Genomic DNA, 25,478 nt, shown 5'->3' on the forward strand with positions numbered 1-25,478 from the left:
AGAAAAACAAATCCATCCCATTATCAGCCTCCAAACGATGACACCATTGCATACACTAGCAAGATTTTGCTGAAAGGACCCTGATATAGCTCTCTTGTGAGGCTAAGCTGGGGCCTAGCATACACAGAAGTGGATGCTCACAGTCATCTATAGGATGGAACATAGAGCCCCCAATAGAGGAGCTAGAGAAAGTACCCAAAGAGCTAAAGGGGTCTGCAACCCTATAGGTGGAACAACAATATGAACTAATCAGTACCCCCAGAACTCGTGTCTCTAGCTGCATATGTATCAGAAGATGGCCTAGTCGGCCATCATTGGAAAGAGAGGCCCATTGGTCTTGCAAACTTTATATGCCTCAGTACAGGGGAATGCCAGGGCAGTGGGGGGGGGGTATGGGGGACTTTTGGGATAGCATTGGAAATGTAAATGAAGAAAATACCTAATTAAAAAAAAACTGAAAACAAACAAACAAAAAACCAAACCGAAACCCCAAACCCAACCCAACCCAACCAACCAAAGAACACCCCCCGCAAACAACCCACCTGTCAAAACAAAACAACAACAAAAACTCCAAAGATAATGGATTTAATTATGGTATTCCAGTACATCTATGCATGTACATTCCTTTATCTTTGATGGGATTACTGTTATAGCAAAGCACAGGGTGACATACTAAAAATAAGTGAACAAACCCAAGCTTGCTCAATAAAGCTGCCAACCTAGAGATTCTCCATATTTAAAAATCCCCTAAAATTCCTAGCAAAAAGGGAAGAGGTAAGGTTATGCATCTGTGGCAAAATACAAAGGCGCTAAAATATACTGGATTCTGTAGGACTCATTTTTGCTGCTGGTTCAAACCCAAGTCTTGCATTCTTTATAGAACTAGCTCTTTGTACTGTAAAGGAAAACAAAGAAACAGGGACCACTTGACAGAACGAGCTGAAGTTAATTTTACTGGTTGCTGGTATTCCTTCGGAGACAGGGAGACCTTTTCAAATAACACACGCACCCCCAACCTCCTCCATGAGACACTTCTGCTGTGGTGAGTCACTGCCATTGATGGGAGGACGTGACAGCCTTTAGGTGAACTGAGGTGAGAAAAAGTTCAGCTGTCTTCTCTTTCCACACAGGATGGCCGAGCCTTTTCACTCTCTGAGCTAAGATGAATCATTAGAAACGTCGCTTAACTTTAGCCAATATCAAATAACTATATTGGGGTGTTTTGAGAGAAGATATAGGTTCAAACGGCTTATACAAGTGAGCAGCTTACAAGCTGCAGTTACATTTTTTTTTTAAAAAATAAGCATAATGTTCTTATACAATGTTCTTGTTCACATTTTTTTTTTACACTTCCGTGGCATTTACTGTAAAGAACAAAGCATTTCTAGGATGCTCATTTTAATTTCAAAGGTTAGGGTATCTTGTGGGAAGCATTTGGTGCTAGCTTGGAGGAGTCAAACAATAGTGGAGGAGCGTGTGGTGGGAAGGAACCTTTTAGACGACGATGCTCATTCTTCACGTTAAACCGAAGTTTTAAACAGGGTGTCACAATTTGTCTTAATCTAGACAAATCCCTTTCGTTCTGCACTCGGGAGCAGAGAGATTTGCCTTTTGGTGTTTGTGAGAACCCCTGTGGTACCTCAGGCTCTTCTTCGTCTTCCAGTGATACAGTTCAGCTGCAGGGGAAGCATTTCAGTGTGCTGCGAACGTCCTACATCACTCAGCTGGGAGGTGGAGGCTCTGGGGGCAGGATAAGGTTGGGATCAAAGAAAGCACCTTTGACAGGGATGGTGGTGACCAAGGTTTTGTATTCTTATTGTGCCCAGACTAGAATATATGCACCACAAGCAAACAAACAAAGAAAGAAACAAAAACAAAACAAAACAAAACAAAAAAACAAAAAACAAAAAAGGAAACCCCCCCTGGACCTTATTTAACCATTTCATAGTCTTACTGGTTAATGTGATTTTCTCCCCCTTCCTCTCTCTCTCTCTCATTATTTGATCTCTCTATTTTGATTTCTTGCATTTCTGTATATGTTTCCAGAAGCTTCTATAGCAGTGGGTTTCCATAAGCTCTGTTAAATGGCTCTTACTGTGAGCTGTTCCTCCCTGTACCCCCTTACTCCTCTCTTCTTTCCCTTTCCCTGTTTAATTCTCCAGCCCCACCCTCCCCCGTATCTCCATAACTATCTATTTCCCCTTCCCTGGGAGGTCCCCCCACTTCCCCTAAGCCCTTACTCTATACCTTGCCTCTGTAGCTATATGACTGGAAGCACACTTATCAAATGCTGAAAAGCTAACATCCACACATAGGCAGGCAAAATACAATATTTGTCTTTTGAGGTCTGAGGTACCCCACTCAGGATGACTTTTTTTTTCTAGTCCCATCTGTTTACCTGGAAATTTCATTTTTTAAAAAGCTTGTTATTTAAACTTTGAGAATTTTACATCATGGCCCCTAATCCTGCTCTTCTCCCCATCTCTCCATATCCACCCTTGCAACCTCCCCACCCCCCAAGAAAACAAACCCACAAAAAACCCAAACAAATCTCGCCATGGAAGCTGCAGTGCGTCCCACAGTATACACCCTTTTGGCCAAAACAACTTTTCTTGCAAGTGCTCGTTGCAGCGAATCATTGACCAATGGTCCGAAGCCTCTGGCTTCTGCTACATTATCAACACTGGCTCCTCTCTGGGGCTCCTCTCAGATGTCCTGCTGTGTCATGGAGATCCTGCAGCTTCGGTTTGGGAGGAGCAGCTCTTTCATGTGCTCCAGCAGTTCATAAATGGTGTAGATGTTGGGGTAGACTGACTCAAAGCCCTGGATCTGGCCCTTGGTGGTAACTGAGTTGGCCAGCCTGACAGCCTTCCTGTGCTCAAAACATCAGGGCCAGCTCACCCACACCGTGCCACCTGGGTCAGCTCTCTAGCACTGTCTGGGAGAGGAGAAAGGCCATCACTCTAATACTGCAGCAGGCAAGGGGTGGGGCCAGCTTTCCCATCCTCATACCCTGAAGTCTGACTCTTGCTTGCCCACACCAGCATGGCCAGCTCTACTGTGCTGCCCAGGTTAGAGGCAGGGTCAGCTGTCCCTTACTCACACCCTTGGAATCAGCTCACCTAGGCCCCTGCAACCAGGGTCAGCTCTATGTTGCTTCCCAGGACACCAACATGGCCCCAGGTGGGAATCCAGACCAGTTATGGCTGCATTTCCTTTGGTGGTAACATGGGCCATGGGCACCGACCCAGATCCCAACCACTGCAGGGCCATGGACCCAGACATGGCTCTCAGCAGCAGCATGGTCTAGGACCTCACTATGGCCTCAGGTGGCATCACAGGCGGCTCACACCAGGCTGTTCCATACTACCCTCCACTCTCCAGTTCAGCCTCTGATACACACACCATTCTGCTTCTCTCTCTCTCTCTCTCTCTCTCTCTCTCTCTCTCTCTCTCTTCCAGCTCTCTACTTGCTCATTTTAATGGTACCAGGGGTCTCTAGGTATCTTCTGCATGATGCCTGGTAGGAGTCATCTCTGGGGTGCTCCTGGAAGGTGGGTACCTTCTTGACCTGGTGGGGGTTGTCTTGAGGATGCTCTGCCCTACCTGTGCTGGATGGTGCAAGGCGGGGGTCATCCGAAAATTTCATTTTTAAACAGATGAGTAATATTCCAATGTGTAAATGTACCAATTTTCATTATCCATTCAACCATTAGTGGACATGTAAGTTGTTCCCAGTCTCCGGCTATTATGAATAGAGCAGCAATGAGCCTGAATGAGCAAGCATATCTGTAGTAGATGTAGAGCCCTTTGGGTAGATGCCCAAGAGTTGTAGAGCTGAATCTGGAGATAGATCTAGTCCCTGCTTCCTGAGTATCTGCCACACTGATGTGCATAGTCAGCCCCCCTATTATAAGGTTTTACTTATTGTTAGTGCATGTGTGCGTGCATATATATAACATATGTGGGCACATGTGCTACAGTGTGCTTGTGGACAACTGTCAGACTTCAGGGCCCTTTTTCTACTCTGGCTACAAGGATGGAACTCAGGTCATTAAGCGTACTCGTCTAGGGCTTTACCCATCTCATGCATAAAATATGATGTACATATCATATATATTTATATATGCACACACATATATATATACACACACATATACACACACACACACACACACATATATATATATATGTACATATATATATATATCCACACATATATGCATATGATATATAGTGTGTATTTATGGGGTACAGTGGGTCTCATTTGTGTACATAATGTGGGAAGATTCCGTCTAGTTAAGCATCTCGCTGCCTTACCATTAGAGGAGCCCTGATTTCAGTAGGAGCCCCAGACCTCTCCTAATTCACACATTGGATACAAGTTTTTTTTTTTTTTCTGCTTTATAAAAGTCTTATCCCAACACTTCAGCTGGGACCCAAGGTTTCATAGAAAACATAGAAACAATGGATATTTTTCCATAAAATAATACTATGGACTTCTTTTCTACATATCTGTATCCCCCTTTTCAACTGAGAATTTCATGCACGCATATACTGTGTTTGGATCAGTGCCTCCCTCCCCCCCATTCCCTCCTCTCCAGTTCCTCCCTTACAGTCCCACTACTTTCCCCTCCCAGCTTCATGTCCTCTCTGTTTTAAAAACACACCCAGTACACTTGGTGATGCCTATCCATGACTAGGGTAGGGCCATGTACTGGGAGTATGGTTCTCATAGCCTGAATTTCTGAAGAAAACTGACTCTTTCTCCCACCAGCTGGTCACTTGCTAACAGCTCCGGCACTAGGGCTGCAACTTGGTGACCCCCTCCCCATCCATGCTGGGAGTTTGCTTTAACTTGATCTTGTACACCTGTGTGTGTAGCCATGGCTGCCTGTCACACCCAGTAAACAATGTTTCTCTGCAGACCTCCACTCCCTGTCTTTTACCCCTCTCTACCCCTTTTCCCATGATGGTCCCTCTTGCGCGCTCGACTGGCCAGGAAGAACTGCAACAGGATCCTTCTGCACACGTTTATTGGGAGAGCTTGACTGTAGAGGCGAAGAGACCCCGAGCCCAGAACTGGTGCTGCTTTTATAGGCCTAGGAGGGGCGTGTCTCACACCCGGATTGGTTATGCACTAAGCCTCATTTGCATGTTCCTCATCTGATTGGCTACTCTCTCTCAGTACCTTACAGAACCTCATTATCATACCTCATTTGCATGTCTCACATCTGATTGGTTATACTCTCAGTACCTTACAGAACCTCATTATCATACCTCATTTGCATGTCTCACATCTGATTGGTTATACTCTCAGTACCTTACAGAACCTCATTATCATGCCCGGGCCAGGCAGTGTCTTTGCAAAAAACTTTACTGCATATGCACACATTGGTTGTTTGTCCAAACTTATGCGTGGTGGCCAGCAGTAGTCAGTGCCACTCTGCAACGGCACATGTGGCTTCCCACAGGTCCCCAAGCCTATGTCGTGGGCGATGGCCTTGAACATCTTATCTTACCACTTCGGTCTCCTGATATTTTCCTACCTCCACCCTCCAAGGGCTGGTGTAACAGGTGTGTGCTGTCACCACCCCTGATATGACCTGTAGTAGGACTCGAACTTAGGGCCTCATGCGTGTCTGACAGGCACCCTAACCACTGAGCCACACCAGCTGTGTACTGCCCACCTCCATTTTTCCCTTCCTTATTAAACATCTATATTTTTTCCACAGTAAGTATATGATGCACCATGGTCCTCTCAGGCCTTCATCTAGTACTAAAACTTCATAAGATTTAATAACCGTGACTCTCCATTCCAGTCTTCAGTTGGGATTCCAGTGGCTTGCCCTTGAAGGAACGACTTGATTCCTGGGGACATAACAACAGTCTCTGGAGTGAGTCTTGTTACCGAGACATGATTCTGTCTCTTTTGAGCTATTATATCTCTCAAGACTGGGTTCTCCTTACAAGATGTTTAATAAGTCCCTTACGCTTTTTTTTTTTCTTTCTTTCCCAATTTTAGGTTACTACCCTGGTGAATTGTCCGCAGAATCCTTCCAACAGGAAGAAAGGACGTTCAAAGAGAGCCAGAGTTCTTCTAGCTTCCGTGGAGGAAGCAACTTGGAATTTGTTAGACAAGGGGGAGATGATTGCTAAGGAAGCCACGGTTTTAAAGGAAGAGCTGGCAGCTGCACTCCAGGAAGTTCGAAAAGAGAGTGAGTATCCAGCCCCGGGTCAGAAGCAAACTGCTTATCCTTAGGGTGTGGGTTATTGCGGCAGATCTGCGAGTGCTTTGTTTTGCGGGCTTGAGTTTATGAGTCTTGCACACAGCTGTGAAGAGCGGGCGAGCGAGCTGTGGGAGGCAGAGTGGCTCGTTAGGCAGCTCCAAGGTGGAGTCCCAGACCTGGCTCTTCTCTGGCTATGGGATTTCTGTATACAGCTCCCCCTAATAACCGAAGAGAGGCTGATGGTGTGGACGATGCCTTCACCCATACGCCATGAATTATAAAGTTCTCTGTAAGCAGTTAAACACTTCCTCCCCGACAGCCTCAAAAATAGAGTTTTTACTTTTCAGTGTTTGGAAGTATAGGTTTACCAATACTTTTTTTTTTTTTAATTTAGTAAGGGTTTGTATAAACCACACACAATCCATGCTGTGCCTTGCTCATATTGTATAATAAAGACGTACATTCCGCCTTTTGATATTTTTACTATGATTAACACAACAGTCGATTTTTTTTCAAGACAGGGTTTCTCTGTGTAGCCCTGGCTGTCCTGGAACTTACTCTGTAGACCAGGCTGGCCTCGAACTCAGAAATCTGCCTGCCTCTGCCTCCCAAATGCTGGGATTAAAGGCGTGCGCCACCACTGCCCGGCAACAGTCGATGAAGAATACAAGTCTCATCTGCAGCATGTTGAAGAAAAGATTTAAAAAACGTACTTCGTGCCAATGGGGGCTGCATTTGTTCAGTTGCTCTTGCCTATGCAGACAAACTTGGAGGCCAGAGGTTGATGCTGGGGTATCTGCCTGTCAATTTTCTGTTCTTCCTTCCTATCCATCCATCCATCCACCACCCATCTACTCACCTACTCTATCTATCTATCTATCTATCTATCTATCTATCTATCTATCTATCTATCTATCTATCTATCTACCTGTCTGTCTGCCTGCCTGCCTACCCATCTGTCTACCTGTCTGTCTATCTATCGATCTATCTTGGTGGTTTGAATAGGAATGGCCCCCATAGATTCATGTGTTTGAATAGGGAGTGGCACATTAAGAAGTGTGGTCTTGTTGGACTTGGAGTAGGCATGGCTTTGCTGGAGTGGATGGGCTTTAATGCCCCAGAAGCTCAAGCCATGTCCAGTGTGGCACAGTCTCTTCCTGCTGCCTGTGGATCCAGATGTAGAACTCTCAGCTTCTCCAGCACCATGACTGCCTGCATGCTGCCATGGGTCCCACCATGATGACAATGGACTAAAACCTTTGAAACTGTAAGTCAGTCCCAAGTAAAGGTTTTTCTTTATAGCAGTTGCCTTGGTCATGGTGTCTCTTCACAGCAATAGAACACTAAGTATCTCTCTATCTGTCTATCTGTCTGTCTATCTATCTATCTATCTATCTATCTATCTATCTTGAGACAGGGTCTCTCACTGAATCTGGACCTCACAAAATTCTCACAGTTTTGGCTGGGTGCCTATCAACCATCAAACCCATGGGCACTGCCTGTCTCAGCCTTCTAGAGCTAGGGTTACAGATGTGCATGGCCCCACACAGCGTGTTTTCATTTATGTTTGATGTGGGTACTAAGGTTCTGAACTCAGGTCCTTATGCTTGCTCAGGAACCACTATATCCACAGAGCCATCTCCCATAAAGACATATGCAAGATATCTTTAAAAGCACTAATTGATGGTTTTGTGCCTATCACCTTGCTACAACTGTTCGGGGGAGTGAAAACAAAGTTGAATTTTCTTGTTCAGCTTCTTAAAAAAAAAAAAACAACCCTGAGATGTTCAAATATTTTTCTCCCCTAAACCCTAGTACAATTTTAAGAAAACTAGAAAGAGCCATACCCTTAGCACTTAAGAGTCTGTGGTTGAAGGATGGCACATTCTTAGCCAGTCCAAGCTACCTCATGGACACCCCTCTGTCTGTTTATGTGTGATAGTATTTCCTAACCGACATAAACATACTGGTCACAGCCAACTTTAGGCTAAATATATGATATAGGATTATGCTTAATCTTGTAATTCTTGCTTTCACACCTCTTACAGTTAATTCTGTTGTATAGATTTAAGGCACACAGCATGGTGTTTTCGGATCCATGTTACAAAGTGGTTTCTAGTAGAGTACATGGATGTGGCTCTCGTCTTACGGTTTTACCCCCCAGCCTTTGATGACAGAACAGCCAACCATGCACTTGCTCAGGAAGGCTTCTTCCTGTGATGTTACACAGCCCTGTCATACATTTGAGCTCCAACTCCGCATGCCTCCCTTTCTGACACTTGGTGCCCTTTGACCCCCATCTCCTCTCTTCCCTCACCTTCTTACCATGTCCTGGTAATCACTATATTTGAATTTTCCGTCATTTTTCCTTTGAAAATTATTATTATAATTAGTATTATTATTGCAGGTTCATGTGGCGTGTGAGGGTGTGTAGGGTGTGTGTGTGTGTGTGTGTGTGTGTGTGTGTGTGTGCATGTGGCATGTGTGTGAAACTCAGAGGACTTTTGGGGGCTTGGTTCTTCCCTTCCACAGTGGGATCTGGGACCCTAACTTAGGTTCTGGTTTGTAGGACAACCCATTTTCACCTGCTGAGCCATCTCTCTGGAGCTCTTTCTGAGGCTGGGCCACTTGACTTAGCATAATGTCCTCCATTTTTAGGTTGTGGCAAATGGCTCTTTTTATTTTTAACATTAACATTTTATTTATTTAAATATCAAATGTTATCCCCTTTCCCGGTTTCTCCTCTGCAACACCCTATTCCATCCCACCCCCGATTCTATGAGGGTGCTCCCCCACTCCCCCACTCATTCCTGCCTCACTGCCCTAGATGCCTTACACAGGGGCATCATTGAGCCTTCACAAGACAAAGGGCCTCCCCTCCCATTGATGCCTGACAGGACCATCCTCTGCTACATATGCAGCTGGAGCCATGGGTCTTTTTATGTGCACTCATTGGTTGGTAGTTAGTCCTTGGGAGCTCTAGGGGGTCTGGTTGGTTGACATTATTGTTCTTCCTATGGGGTTACAAACCCCTTCAGTTCCTTCAGTCCTTCCCCTAACTCCTCCATTAAGGTCGCTGTGATAAGTCTGATGATTAGCTGCAAGCATCCACATCTGTATTGGTCAGGTTCTGGCAGAGCCTTTCAAGTGACAACTATATCAGGTTCCTGTCAGCAAGCATTTCCCGGCATCCACAATAGTATTTGGGTTGGTGGCTGCATATGGGGTGGATCCCTAGGTGGGGCAGTCTCTGAGTGTCCTTTCCTTCAGTCTCTGCTCTACTCTTTGTCCCTGTATTTCCTTTAGACAGGAGCAATTCTAGGTTAAAATTTTGGAGATGGGTGAGTAGCCCCATCTCTCAACTGGGGATCCATGCCTAACCTCTAGATATGGTCTCTACAGGTTCTCTCTCCTCTTTGTTGGGTATTTCAGCTAATGTCATCCCCACTGGGACCTGGAAGCCTCTTACTTTCCTGGCATCTGAGACTTTCTGGTGGCTATCCCCAGTTCCCAATCTCCCATTGCTATACACCTCTGTTCAATTTCCCGACTCTTCTGTACATCTCCCCAGTCTCCTCCCATAACTGATCCTGCCCTTCTCTTCCTCCCAAGTCCTCTCACTCTCTACCTCCTGGAATTATTTTATTCCCCCTTCTAAGTAGGACTGAAACATCCACATTTTGGTCTTCCTTCTTCTTGAGCTTCATAAGGCCTGTGAATTGTATCATGGGTATTCCGAGCTTTTTGCCTAATATCCACTCCACTTATCAGTGAGTACATACCATGTGTTTTCTTTTGTGACTGGGTTACCTCACAGATGTTTTTTCTTTTAAAACAAAGACTAATCACAGACATATATTTTGCTTTCTTTATTCATCCATCTATCAGTTAAAAAAAAGAAATTCTCAGAGAAGTCTGGGTACTAGGCTCATGCAGTAAGTTATTCATGATTTTCTATTCTCATCTGAAACACACACACACACACACACACACACACACACACACACACACACACACACACACGTCCCATGTGGTGCACACAACAGATAAACTTGTTGAAGTGTCTTGCTCTAATTCCTTGGACAGTGGAAGGGAACCACTCCCACTGCAGTGTGGGAGGAAAGCGTGGAGCTAGCACATGCTCCTGGAATCCGAGGAATGCTTTCTGTATGGAGCAGAGAGCCACAGTGAGAAGAACATTGTGCCCCCAGCCTGGGAGGAATGTTAGCTCAGTGGTGGAGTCGAAACAAAGCTGAATGCATTCTGACCTAATAATGCATTGACTTTGTCTGACACTGGAAACGTGTTTTAAATAGTCTCTGCCCTCTCTTAAAGGGCCTTTGTCCAGTGGCATTCGAAGGTCTAATAAGAAGCAGCCAATCAATGTGAGGTATCTGGACAGGTGACAAAGGATTGGAAGTGGAGGGTGGCTTTATTGACGTCGTAACTGACTTATTTTCCAGAAGGCCTCTGAGAGCAGTTCATAAAAATTCCAACAGAAACTCAGCATAATTTCAGCCTTCTTAAGAGATTCTGCCCTTCTATGTTTTACTGCTTCTAGTGGCTTTACTTACAAGCCGAAAGTGATAAAAAAAAATGCAAACATCTGTGTTCCCTAAGGAATGTGCCTGCAGAAGATGAGACGTGGAGAGTACAAAGGAGTAGATAATAAAAGGAGAGGTGGGAAACGGACAGAGGGCAGAGATCCAGCAGGAGGTCCCAGTGCTGGGCAGGCTGCTCACAGTTATTTGTGACTTTGCAGTTCACCAAGTACTCGTACACCCGGACACAAGCAAGAAGTTAAATCTGAAATTCTATCCAAATAGTTTTAGATTAACTGCAAAACTACACAGATATTATCTAAGAATGGCTTAAATGTATAGACTGCATGTTTTCCCTGTAGCCTGTATGCTCCCTTTGCATAGACAGTACTTCCCTACACTCTGCAGATCCCACTTGTAAGCCATACACATTAATGCTACCTAGTGGTTTGTTAAATAATAACACGTGTTTGTAGCGGTACAGACACTGTTGTGACCTCCTCAGTAAACGTTCACACACTGGGCTGACATTCTAGGAAGCCTGGCTTTACCTTCAGTCTCACAGACTTGTGGTCTTTGGGATACAGTCTGTAGTTTCACAGGGTGGGCGGGCTTTGTGGCATTTCAAAGGATTATCTGATGCATTGACCAAACCTGCTGAGCACTGAGGTTTCTATTCTTGTAACGACGACAATTAATAGAAAAGTACAGGTTTTAAAAAAAGTTTATTTTTATTTATATTTTGTACTTACTGGGTCATCAGCATTGCCCCAGTGCATGCTGTGGATTTTTTTTTTTTTTTAAGGAAAATTCATGTGTGGTTCAAAGTTCTGTCTACCTGTGGTTTCCTCTTCCACGAGATTTTTACCTTCAGAAGAAATGGCACATGATAGTATCTCTCAGATATCAGATATCAGAGCTAATACCAGATAAGCTTCTGCTGGCTTTCAATCATTACCGTGTGACCTCCATGGCTATTTGATATGTTTTGTCTGTTACCTGCGAAAGCAACAGCCCAGCATGTTTTACTCCATCATTACCAGCCCTCGAAGCAGCCACCCTCAAAAACATTTTTATGTTTTACTTCTGAGCAGATCATTTTAAGTTGGAAATGTCTTTGCTTCAGCGAGTTGAAGAAGCTATTTCTTAACCCTCTGGACTCCACAGCATCCTTTGAGGAGCTTGACGTCAGTCTTATTGCTACCTCTTTGAAGTTACTGGACTTTTCTCTATCTCATTTTAAGAATTATTTCTCCCCCTTTTAGCAATGCTACTCGGATCTACTTGGTTTTCCTGGTGTTTATTCTATTAGTAGTTTCCAGCACCTTCAATACCACCTGTGTCTTAGTGTCTGTGGACATTGGGGGAACACGTTGGATCCCCTGGAACTGCGGATATAGATGTTGTGAACGTCCATGTGGATGATAGAAATCAAACCCAGGTTCTCTGCCAGAGCCAAAGTGTTTTCACCAGTGAACCATCTCTCTAGCCCGGAGAGAATGAGTGTCATTGTATTCGTAGACACTAAGACTCTCCTAGGGTAGCTCTAGACACTCTTCTCACTTACCGGGTTCTATACTTTTTTTTTTTTCTCGAGACAGGGTTTCTCTGTGTAGCCCTGGCTGTCCTGGAACTCACTTTGTAGACCAGGCTGGCCTTGAACTCAGAAATCTGCCTGCCTCTGCCTCTGCCTCCCAAGTGCTGGGATTAAAGGCATGTGCCACCACTGCCGGACTTTCCTGGGTTCTAAAAGCGCTACTTTTTCCTGATGTATAGAAACATAGGACAATACACAATGTATTGTGTTGGCTGAGATAACCTGCTATATCAAGTTACCAAGTTCTAAAAGTGATACTTTTTTCCTGCTGCATAGAAATATAGAATGATATACAATGTGTTGTGTTAGATGAGATAACCTGTGGTAACTCACAGAGCTGGAGAGGATGATTGGCAGCATACATTGTCTTTCAGCATCAAATTTAAAGACAATTAGGAGACGGAGATACTGTTTATTTTTGCTAATGATCTAGGTGCAGTAGAGGAAACTGTTGAAATTGTCCACACCAGACCACAGCTCTCTACCACAAAGGTGTTGAGTATGAGAGACCATTGCCCAGCAGCTCAGACTTAACTCACTCCAAATTCCATATCCTAACAGTTTGGTGAAGTTTTTATAGTAACAGAACAAAGTCGTAAATCAAAGCTTTTTTTTTTTTTTTTTTTTTCCCCAAATACACTGGTAGAGACACCAGGCAGATGCTTAAAGCAAACTAGGGAAAGTTTTGCTCCTGGCCTGTCTGATGACATGCTGAACTCTTTGGTTAGCAGAGAGTAGGGTCTTTTAAGTTAATACATTTCAAAAAGATTCACCAGACAGAGGGTGTCTTAGTCAGGGTTTCTATTCCTGCACAAACATCATGACCAAGAAGCAAGTTAGGGAGGAAAGGGTTTATTCAGCTTACACTTCCATACTGCTGTTCATCACCAAGGAAGTCAGGACTGGAACTCAAGCAGGTCAGGAAGCAGGAGCTGATGCAGAGGCCATGGAGGGATGTTCTTTACTGGCTTGCTTCCCCTGGCTTGCTCAGCCTGCTCTCTTATAGAATCAAGGCTACCAGCCCAGAGATGGTCCCACCCACAAGGGGCCTTTCCCCCTTGATCACTAATTGAGAAAATGCCCCACAGCTGGATCTCATGGAGGTATTTCCTCAACTGAAGTTCCTTTCTCTGTGATAACTCCATCTGTGTCAAGTTGACACAAAACTAGCCAGTACAGAGGGACATCAGGTCTTCTGCTGGGAAGGGAAGATAATGGGAAGAGAGAGAGATGGGAAGGGATGGATAAGAACAGGGCTACAGGTAGTAAAGATGGATCCTAATTAAGGCACTGGATCTGCCACATTCCAACCTGTTCACAGTCTTTGGCAATCTAATAGTTATCCAGCCTTGCAGAAGTAAACCCTTATGGGTTTACTCTCTATATAGTAAACATTACTATATAGTGAGTAAACTGTATGGATTTACTATTAGAGAGAATCTGGCTTATGGGAGGGGAGCAATGGGTTCAGGTAGGGAGAGGAGGGCTACATATTAAATAGACTTCTGTATGCCCGCTCCCTGTCCATTTGCAGACATGTGCTGTGGAGCATCTACTTACCCACTTTTCTTAAACATTTGGTGGTGTTTTGGGCCCTGGGATAGATAAAATAAGATAGATAAGATAGATAACCTAGCTACTTGGAGTCTACCTGGAGCAGCAGACATGTGGACAGCTCTAATGATGTCAAAGGGCTGGGAAAGCAGGAAGAAAGGACAAACAGACAAGGCATTTCTAAATGATTCCACTTTAGTCTTAAGTTGGGGAAAGATGATTCTCCCCCACATGAGCATAGATGCACTGGCCGCTAATTGATAGAACAAATGGTCTATGCATAGTCTGTCTTTCCCAGAGATTTATGTACACATGTCCCATTGAGAAATCTACTAAATACCTTTTCATGAGCAAAGATTTGCTCAATAACCTGGACTCACACAAGTGAACTAGACAAAATTCACTGTCACTGAGCTAATGTGTTTTAGTAGAAAATGGTCAGTAAGCAAGCAAGAGGACTTGCTTTTTAATTCATAAAGGATGCATCCTTTAACTATAAACCTCAAAAAGTAGTATTAATTAGGATAAAATAGTTTTCTTATGCAAATGTTAACTTGAAACAACAGCATATTTCTACTGGTGAAATAAATTAAATATGAATGAATTGATTTCTTTCTTTTTGTTTTTAACATAACATTTTTATTGATCATTTGGAAATTTCACAAAATGTACCCTTGATCACTTTCACTTCTCATTCCTCCCAGGTCCACTTCTAATCCTTATGACCTTCCACAAAACAAAAGAAGAAGAATAAAAAGGGAGGGAGAGAGAGAGAGAGAGAGAGAGAGAGAGAGAGAGAGAGAGAGAGAGAGAGAGAGGAGATCAAGTCTAGTTTGTGTTGTCCATATACTCACTGGAGCATGGTCAAAGAGCAAATAGGCACCCACGCCAGAAGCCATCACCTGTGAAGAGCTACACTGTAGCATCCTTATCACATTTAAAAGTTCTCTTCAATGGCTTCCTGTCTAGATTGTTTCTTTTTTTTGGGGGGGGGGAGCGGTTTTGGAGTAGATTGTTTCTTTTTTTGGGGGGGGGAGCGGTTTTGGGGCGAGGGAGAGAGGTTGTCACAGAATTCTTTGTCTCTCAAAGAACTGGTTTCTTAATGTAGAGGAAGTAACTAAGCTGAGATTTCAAGGGCTTTCAGGGAAAGAGGAAGGTTCAACTCCCTTGTATACTGTCCACACAAGCCAGGATGCCAGCTTAGATGGACCACAGTATCAACACTGCAAGTACTTTAGTGTGGGTTATCTGGAGCTGGGATGTGCAGCCTTACATCCAGCAGTCTTGATGGCTGTGCCCACGAGAGCCAGCAACTGCACCTAGGTACCACAGGCTTCATGGACATGTGTGAGATGGGAGGGAACCTGCAAATTATTGGACATCCTGCCTTCCCATCTATTTTTACTTGTGGGTATCCACCAAAGCCACCGAAACCAATTGGAGGGATGCTAAGGTTAGTTAAGAGCTTTTGAATTCATCAAGGGCCCTCTCTCTCCTAAATATAGATGGTGCCATCTTACATTAAAACAAATGCCTTGTGCTCCAGTGTGCTCATGTTGCAGCCTACCAGAAGCTATCTGTATCTGTATCTGTATCTGTATCTGTATCTGTATCATCATCTATCTGTATCTGAATCTGTATCTGATCTCTCTTCTCTCCTCTCTCTCTCTCTCTCTCTCTCTCTCTCTCTCTCTTTCTCTCTCTCTCTCCTTCTCGCCTGTAGCAGCCCATCCATTCCATTATGCTTCATGGCTCATGGCTATTTCTGGCAGACCCTGCCCTGTGGTAGAGATAAGGAGACTGATGCTTGTGGGAAGTAATCCATATTGTCTGAAACGCACACTCTGGGCTAGTGAAAGGGCTTAGCAGGTAAAGGGGCTTGTTGTCAAGCCTGATATCATGAGTTCAATTCTTGGGACCCACAAGGTAGAAGGAGAGAATCGACTCCCAAAAGTTATTCCCCTACCTCCACAGGCGTGCTGTAGCATGGCAGTGCTCACACACTCACACACATTCAATAGATAAATAAGATGTAATAAAAATAAGAATATTCTTCATATTTCTCATGCACAAGCTATAAGCATTTGGGCTATATTATCTTTAGAAATTAATAGGCATTTTAATTGATTCAAGGTAATTATATATTTGTGGAATGGTATATACTTAATACATTAATAAATGTAATATAGATTGCTTAAGTCAGGGTAATTTGGACACCCAGCATCTCAGGCATAGATCTATTTTTTTTTCCAGTTAGGAACATTCAGAATCCTACTGGTTATTAATATTTTGAAATGTTCAATTAATTGTCACCTCCAGTTATCTTCCTGTGCTATTAGAGGTTATTTCATCAGACAGCTGCCCCCTTGTATTTAAGGTTTGTTTTCTGTTCATCTGTCTTTCCATATTTCCTTAATTATTAATCTCCATGGCCTCTAAAACCTCAGGTCTATGGATTGATTTCCCACTAGGAATTAGGATTCTAGACTTGCCATCACCCACAGTAGTGAGATAAAATGATTACTTCTAGAAATGGGAGAATGGTACCTTGAAGGTTTATAGTCTTCTCATCAGTGTGCAGGGACACACACTTCACCTACAAATGTCTTGGTCAAATTTCCAGTGTGGATCTCTCGAAATGTTCCCTATTGACTTTTCAATTGTTCAGTGTACATTTAAAGAGTATGATGTTGTTGTTGTAGATGATGATGGTGGTGGTGGTGGTAATGATGATGATGTATATGAGTGTTTTACCTGCATGTATGCATTTGAGCAACTTGTAAACTTGATATCCATGAAAACCAGAAGAGGGAATTGGATCCTCTGAGATGGGAGTTACAGATGTGAGCCACCATGTTGGTGCTAGAAACCAACCCCCTAGATCCTGTGATGAGCAGCCAGTGCTCTTAACCACTGAGTGAGTCCTTTCTGTAGGCACCTCAACACATGTTTTAAATAGGGAAGTAAATAGTGTCTTAATGAACCCGAGATAAAAACCAACCAACCAACCAACCAACCAACCAACCAACCAACCAATCAACCAACCAACCAACCTACCATCCAACCACTGGTGTCCATTCTGTACCACCTATATTTAAAGAGTTTGAATATTGAATATTCATTAATAAAGGAAAGTAACAAGTCAGCGTTAATGAACTGCTCCTAAGTAACTGGTCGACTCTATTGACTCTGTCAGATAGGGGTTTGGTAAAATGTCTGGTATTTACTGCCAGTTCCTCATAGAGTATGTCTGGGGTTGAAGGCAGCAGCTAACACCCGAATTACTTCCATTTATTGATGGATATGGATGGATATTGATGTTGCATGTATTTGACTGTTGCTACATCTCTGGTGTTCTAGATAAACATTAAGTCACAAATACAACAGTCTTCTCACTAAACACCGAGATTCTGTGCAGTTCACTCTTCACTTGAGGGAAAAGATACACTGTCATAGAATGTATTTTAACGTGAACGTGTGGTATTCTGTAAGCGGGCAGAATGTTTACGGAAACAGTTCCACTGAAGACTGATGAGCTAATTAGCTCCATTGCTTATAAACCACTGGCTGTTGGAAAACACTCAACATGGCATCCCTTAGTGTCCTCTTGAGATAGCTACAGCAGGCTTTCCTTACACTGCATTTGATTTCTCAGCAAACTAGTCTGTGTCACTCACTGTGACGTATGCCGGCATGTGGGGAGTGCAGCCTTCCCATTGATAGTCCCTCAAAATGCTGGATCTGTGACAGATAGACTGATCTAAGGAATAACAGCACTACCAGTTTTGAAAGTCTAACAGAGTCTGTAGGCAATCTGCCATTTACTTTGATGTGCAAGTCAAAGATAAGAACAAAGAGTTAATGCATGCTAACAGGCTGGTTTGCACATGGTGGGTCCTAGAAATGAAAATGTGCCCTGAAATTTCAGCTTGTAAAGGAGTCGGTAATCAAAGTGGGATTCACACACTGGCTATGACTTTGCTCTCCTTTTGGGCTACAGAGGAGGTACCACTCTCTAGTCATTTCATAGACGTTGGTGTAATGCTGACAGGGATCTGAGCTGTCTTAGGATTTCTGTCGCTGTGAAGAGACACCATGATCATGGCAACTCTTGTAAAACATCAAATTGGGGCTGACTTATCGTTCATGGTAGGAAGCATGGCAGCACACAGGCAGACATGGTGCTGCAGAGGTAGCTGAGGGAGTTCTACATCCAGATTGGCAGGCGGCAGGAAACAACTGAGATATACTTTCTCTACTCCAAAAAGATCATACTTCCTGATAGTGACATTCCCTGTGATCCTCTCTCTCTTTCTCTCTCTCTCTCTCTCTCTCTCTCTCTCTCTCTCTCTCTCTCTCTGTGTGTGTATGTGTGTGTGTGTGTGTGATTTTCTTTTAAACCACCACACTAGCTAATACACAACACAGGCCTGAACATTATGGGTTTTTGCACATTCTACTATAAAAGAGTGCATTAAGTAGTTGGCAATTTCTCAGGGTCATTGTTTGGCCTCGTCAATATTCTATGGCTGTGAAGAGACACCATGACCAAGGCCACTCTTATACATGAAAGTATTTAGTTGAGGGCTTGCTTAGAGTTGCAGAGGCTTAATCCATTATCATCATGGCAGGGAACATGGTGGCAGGCAGGCAGGCATGATATTGGAGAAGTGACTGAGCTACATTCTGATCACTGAGCAGAGAGAGAGAGAGAGAGAGAGAGAGAGAGAGAAAGAGAGAGAGAGAGAGAGAGAGAGGAGGGGACAGGAGAGGACAGGAGAGGACAGGAGGGGAGGAGAGGACAGGAGAGGAGAGGACAGGAAAGGGAGAGAACTGGGATTGGCATGGGCTTTTGAAATCTCAAAGCCTGTGAGCGCCCGACTCGCCAGCAAGAACGACGCTGCAACAGGATCCTTCTGCACACGTTTATTGGGAGAGCATTGACTGCATAGGCGAAAGACCCTGAGCCCAGAAATGGTGCTGCTTATATAGGCCTAGGAGTGACGTGTCCATACCTGATTGGTTATGCTACCAGTACCTCATTAATATGCGTCCCACCAGGCAGTGACTCGGCAAAAAACTCTTATGCACATGCGCACATTGGTTGTTTACCCATAATCATGGGCAGTGGCCAGTGGTAGCCAGCGCCATCTTGTAATGGTGTTTTCGGCTTCCCACAAAAGCCCACCCTCATTGACATACCTCCTCCAACAAGGCCACAACTACTAACCCTTCTAATTCCATCAAAGAGTTCCTTCTACTCTCTGGTGACTAATCATTCAATATATGATAGCCTTTAGGGCTATTCTTATTCAGACCAGTGCAGTATTCTAGTTTCATGCCTGTTGCTGTGACAAATATTCAAAATTAAAAACATAGCACTGGAAATGTAAATGAAGAAAATACCTAATAAAAAAACAATTTTGGGGGGCGGGGAGAAAGAAAGGGTTTATTTGGCTTATGATGCTAGGCTATGGTCTCTTACTCAGTGGAGGTCAAGGTAGGAATTTAATGCACCACATCCACAGTGCAGAGCAGAGAGGATAAACACAGGATCGATGATCACTTCCTGTCTTCTGCCTCATATAGTTCAGGGCTCAGTTTAGGGAATAGTGCTGCCCACAGTGGGCTGGATCAGCCAACAGCCAAGACAGTTCCTCACAGACATGCCCATAGGCCAATCTGCTCTAGATAATTCCTCATTAAGATTCTCTTCCCAGATAATTCTAGGTTGTGTCAAGTTTTCAGTTAAAATTAACCAGCACAGCCAGGAATAAAAATCTTAAGAATTTCTATCCTCGACTATTCCTGTTTCTTCAGTTTCAAAGAAAATAGTTCTTTTTAAAAATTCTTGGAAATTAATCTGGATCCTAGCCTTTTTGTTTCTTTTTTTTTCTGGGAAGGCTTATTCTTTTGCCATGTGCTCCTTCCTCTTCTCTTTCATTGCTTTTTCTTTTTCTTTTCTTTTTTCTTCTTCTCTTCTCTTCTCTTCTCTTCTCTTCTCTTCTCTTCTCTTTTCTTTTCTTTTCTTTTTTTTTCTGGTGCTAGTTTGCCTCTACCCGATGATTGGCAAGTACTCACTGAAAAATTCCATTTCCTATTTTCCTATTTTCTTCTTAAATACATAATCCCATTTTACCGCATCTGTTCTGGTGCATGGATGATTTATTGTTTAATATAATTACTCAGGCACACTTTAAAGTCTCTTCTACTCCTTGGCTCTATTTGTTTATCATGTTGGATCTTCCCCGCCTTCTCTCTAGAACATTACCTGTTATATTCTCCACCTCCTCCTTCTCTCTTTCCTCACCCACTTCTCCCTATCATTCCCTTGTATTTTTTTCTTAAGCATTAGTTTTAGGAATCTCCTGTCTCCTCATTTTCTTGAGGAGCCTTTTCATCCCCACAGATCTAGTTATAACTACAATGTTGACAATGTTCAGCTTATAGAAAGCTCTACGGCCAAATCCTTAGTGCTCCCCTGTCGATTCTTTCTGTAAGTACTTAGGTAACTGTGTAGTTTGGTTCCATAGTGTGTCCTTCTTGGGGATGTTGGTGCTCACCACAAGTGATACAGATCCGACACTTCTTCCACAATGAGTGGTGACACATGCTGTGGTCAACAACACAGCTCTAACCATTCACTAGATGGTGTGACTGCTCTTTTGGTGTCCCCCGAAGCACACGTTATTTAGAAAGCAAACTCTCATACTCTCTCGTGTCTTTTAAAAACTCTTATGTCTTTACTGTCACCGGATTTGAGCTGTTATTACGTCTGACAGAGTTGGTCCTTTCTCTTTTCTAAAACACTGTTTCCCTGACTAAGAAAATGCTACACAGTCCCCGTTCCCCCATTACACTTTTGGCTTCATCTCATCTTCTCTTTCTGTTGTACATCCTTTCTCTGACCATCATTCACGTTGGAGGAGAAGCTCTGCCGTTCCTGCGATGGATGCAAAAAAAGTGTGATATCAGACATAAATGACAACGGATATTAGGAAATTTCTAAGAAAACAGTAACAAGACCAGGTTCTTGCTGTAGGAAAATTCCTTTCATGCCAATGTGTGGAAGAGTCTCCAAAGCATCTCTGATCCTGATGATGTAAATCACAGGCTTTATGTTAGCATCTATGTATTTAATACTGTGAGGCACATCGAGGGTCGATCTCTGTGGTGGACACAGGTGTTAGTCCCCCCCCCCCCAATCCTGTGAACTCATGCTCATCACTGTCAGCTCTGTTCTAGGGGTGAGGAGACTTAGTTTCTAAGTTTCAGGAACGGAAGCAGCCGGGTGCATCACAACCACAGCCAAGAGCAGAGAGAAATTAACGGATCTTTGGTTGCTTCTTATGCTCAGCTAGCTTTCTTCTGTCTCACACTAAGAAATGGTGCTGCCCAAATTCAGCTTGAGTCTTCCTACACCAACTAACAGTCTTGATCATAGCCCATAGGCATATATACCTAGGCATAGACACAACCTAATCCAGACAGTTCCTCCACTGAAACTCTCCTCCCAGGTAATTCCAGGCCGTGCCACACTGACACTTAAAGCTCAGCAGTGAATCCATGAGTACAATGGCCATGCCAATGTCAAGGCAACACTGTTTGTTAACACTTTCCCCTAACTCTTACATATTTTTCTACCTCTTTTCCCAGAACATTCTTTGAGCCTTGGATGGAGTGACATAGATATCCTGTTTAGGCCTGAGCATCCCACGGGTTCTTATTCTCCACACTTTGACCAATCATGGGTCTCTGCGTTAGCTGTTGCTTGCTGCATTAATGGTTAATTTTTGAACACCTATTTTTATTTTGAGGCAGAACCTTGCTATGTAGTGGAGACAGTCCATGGGTTTATTCTGTCAATCTTCTTAGTTTTCTGAGTGCTGGGATCACAGGCACACACCACAACAATGGTGCCTTATTATTATTTTTTTTTGTAAGTACTGGCAAATGTGCCAGTCGATAATATTTAATATTGTGCTTATGTGGCTTCCACTAGTTTTCCTATCGGATGGAGATGTGCTAATTACTAGCTACGCCTGACCCCAGAGGAGAACAAGCAGATGAATGGAACCAGAGTTGTCTCCTTTAGAGATAGGACAGCGGCCTCCGATATCCTGGAGTTCAAAGTCATTGGTTGTTATTACCGGTACCATCTACTCTACCTGAAAGGATAATTTCTAGGTATAATATGGTTTTGAATCCTATATATTCTTTCATAAATTTGATCATGTGCTGTATTGAACTTAGCTGGGGGTAACAATGTAGTCAATGAGGTCTCAGTGGTAGAAGTTACCAAGCTCTATTGATTCCTGTATCCCACTGTTACTTAGGGGTCTGCGTTTGTGAGGCATGAACGGAAACAGCATAGCTTTGCTTATCCGTTTTGAGGCCTGCTTCTGAGTCACCCACGTGGCAGAGAATCCTCAATGGTTTTGATTCTCTTGGAGGAGCTTTATGATTCCATATCCCAAGGAGACAGTTTTCTGTTCAGAGCTATGGTACTTCTCAAGGTTGGGAGCCGGTGATTTCCAGGCAGTGATAAATTGGGACACAGTCAGCTTACAGGGAATAGAGAAAAGGGAGAAAGTCCCAATAAAATCTAGTACTCAGAGCAGGAGATCAAATTCCTTTAGTGGCGGCACTTTTGTATGTGTGCAATTTGAACAGAAGAAGAACCGTAAGTCTTCTGCAGGGAAGAGGAACTGGTAAGCCTTGAGGTAAATGGAAGAGACGACATTCCAGAGCTTCTGTATTCTCACCCTCCCAGGATCAGGCTATGAGACAGGACAGGTTCAGCGTTCCCATTTTATGTATTAGAGCGCATGCAGGTTCCCCGAAGTAAATGTCTCAGAACTCCTAAAAGTCAGGCAGAAACATTTAAGAGCAAAATGGACAAAGAAGGAGTATTACATTATGGACTATAGAAAATCCCGTGTTAGGTAAGGAACTCTAATGTTAGGTCTCCCCCTCCCTCCTTCCCTCCCTCTCTACCTCCCATTCTCTGACTTCCCTTTTCTGGACAGTTAATATACTAGCTGAACTAGATGTTTATTGTTCTCCAATTTCATCAACAAGCAAAAGTTCTGATCCCTTACCTTTCGAAGATTAAGGTAATAGAACTTAATTCCAGGGTATTCCATGAGAGTAATTGTAGGAGATGAATGAGTTGAAGAAGTCACAGAATCTCTCTCTCTCTCTCTCTATATATATATATATATATACATAAAGAGAGGACAGGATAGGTGTCTTACTTAGGGTTTTACTGCTGGGAACATGGCAGTGTTCATCTGAAGGCTGCTGGCAGAATACTTACTTCCAGTTAGCTAGCGTGAGGGCCTTAAAACCCACATCCACAGTGACACACCCACTCCAACAAGGCCACACCCACTCCAACAGCGCCACACCTTCTAATTGTGCCACTCCCTGAGCTGAACATATACAAGCCATCACAGTACAGGTATGGTCAAGAATGGGGAGATCTAACTGATGATAGTTTCAGATGTTGAACTTAATTTCTACGTATAAATACTTCAGGGTAAAACACGCACATCATCTCTGTAGAGCAGCCAATGGTAGAAAGGAGCAGCTCTTGTGCATCTTGCTACTTTTATTCCAGCATCACTAGGGAAACCTTCATTGCCCCCAGCCTACCCTCAGAGGAAGCCCTCTGCACCTGTATCTCCTTATGATTACTCCATAACTTTAAATGTGTGCTAACAACATTTCCCTTTGGCTGGTTAGCCAAAGAGGTCATTTCCTATTTACTCTGTCTTAGGGTTTTATTGCTGTGAAGAGACACCATAACCAAGGCAACACGCATAAAGGACAACATTTAATTGGGGCTGGCTTACAGATTCTGTCCATTGCCACTATTGCAGGAAGCATGACAGCCTGCAGGCAGACTTGGTGCTGGAGGAGCCAAGGGTTCTACATCTTGATCTGAAGGCGGCCAGGAGGAGACTTGAATTCCACAGGGCATAGCTTAAGCATAGCTGTGAGGCCCCAAAGCCCACCTCCACAGTGACACACGCACTTCCTCCACCAAGGCCACGCCTCCTAATAGTGCCGCTCCCTTTGGGCCAAGCATCCAACACATGAATCTATGGGGCCACACCTACTCAAACCACTACATTTTCTTTTATGAAATATGAATCTTGTTCATATATATACTTAAAACAGATAGAAATCTCACCCAATCTCGATTTTATTATTTAGTGATGTGACGTGTTACTTTTAGCTGTACAATTATCCCCGTTGCATATGCCATCACTCTAAGCAGTGTCCTGACTCTTTTTTGTGTATGGCAAGTACAGCAGAACCTACTCTGTCCACACCCTTTTCCTCCTGTATGCCACCATTCTCTCCTAATTTTATTCGTAGCTTGTCAAGGCAATCTGCATACTAGTGGCATACAGCAGCAATGAAGTCACCCGCTTTTTCTCACTAGTTGATAGTAAAAGTTGAATGGCAGCACTCGACTCTCTTGTCTTATTTGCTACATAGTAAAATGCTATATTAAAACCGCCTTCAACTCCAAGAGCTCAGTGGTACAACCTTATTCTGTGGCTAAGGTCAAATGCATTTTTCTCTTCCAGTTCTTAAAATTGTGTTACCTTTAGGGCTGGAGTGACAGCTCAGACGATAAAGGCACTGGCTGTTCTCTCAGAGAATCCAGGTTGAGTTCCCAGCACCCACATGGGTAGCTCACAACCATCTGTTATGCCAGTTGTAGGGGATCTGGTGCCCCCTTCTGGTCCCTGTAGGGACCACCACACACATACACGGTACATAGGTATTGATGTGTACTGTCCTCTGAAGGCATCTCTGGATCTGGCACACCATGTCCCTTATATATTTCTTTTCTTGGCATTCTCCCTCTTTCTTACCAGTCTTGACAGCACTGATGCTCTCAAGACACGAAGGACTTTATTCTGGCATTCAGTAGCACCTTAATTTCTCCCCGGATAATCTCTTAATTATGTGGGGAAAATAATCCCCATTTTATGACTGGAGGGGAGTAATGAGCTTCTCAGGGAGCAGGGAGCACAGAGCCTCACACACAGAAATTCAGCCAGTCACCTTGGCTCTGATCTGCTACCCGGCTCTGTCTTCCATCTTTCTGGTAGTTCCTGGACAGAGCGTCCTTCACACTCCTGAAGACCAGCTTCTCAGGTCATGTCCCACGTCGCCACCGCCCCTTCTTGCTTTCATCTCTCAACACCGTTCTGTCGGATTTCCATTGCTCAGCTCCCCTTTAATCTTGTAATGGTTATTTCCTTTTTGTGGTTTTATATCCATACCTGAGTGAGGTCTGTGGAGATATGTGGTCGATTAAGGCTGGGAGAACACTGGGCGAACGCTCATGGCGAAGGTGACGTCAGCAGTTAAAAGGATGTCGCAAATATTTACCTAGGTCAGAGGATGAGTCAAATGGAACTTAGCACTCCCTTATTAAAACTTGAAACTACCCCAGAAAAGAGAAAAGATCGCATTAGATACACTAGGGGTCGGGGAGAATGGCTAAGATTTTACACAGTTGAGAATGAGTAT

At 43.7% G+C, this 25,478-nt stretch overlaps 1 protein-coding gene across 3 annotated transcripts in view; it reads left to right on the forward strand.

Moving 5' to 3' along the window:
- Ctnna3 (catenin (cadherin associated protein), alpha 3) overlaps positions 1-25,478 on the forward strand; it is a 1,573,570-nt gene that overhangs the window by 101,398 nt on the left and 1,446,694 nt on the right. For all 3 annotated transcript variants that reach the window (NM_177612.3, NM_001164376.1, XM_006513475.3), the window contains exon 3: positions 6,026-6,218. In NM_177612.3, the coding sequence (NP_808280.2) occupies positions 6,026-6,218 (193 nt within the window). The remainder of the gene's footprint in view (positions 1-6,025; positions 6,219-25,478) is intronic.

Source organism: Mus musculus, chromosome 10 (genome assembly GCF_000001635.26).
Source record: "Mus musculus strain C57BL/6J chromosome 10, GRCm38.p6 C57BL/6J".
NCBI lineage: Eukaryota > Metazoa > Chordata > Mammalia > Rodentia > Muridae > Mus > Mus musculus.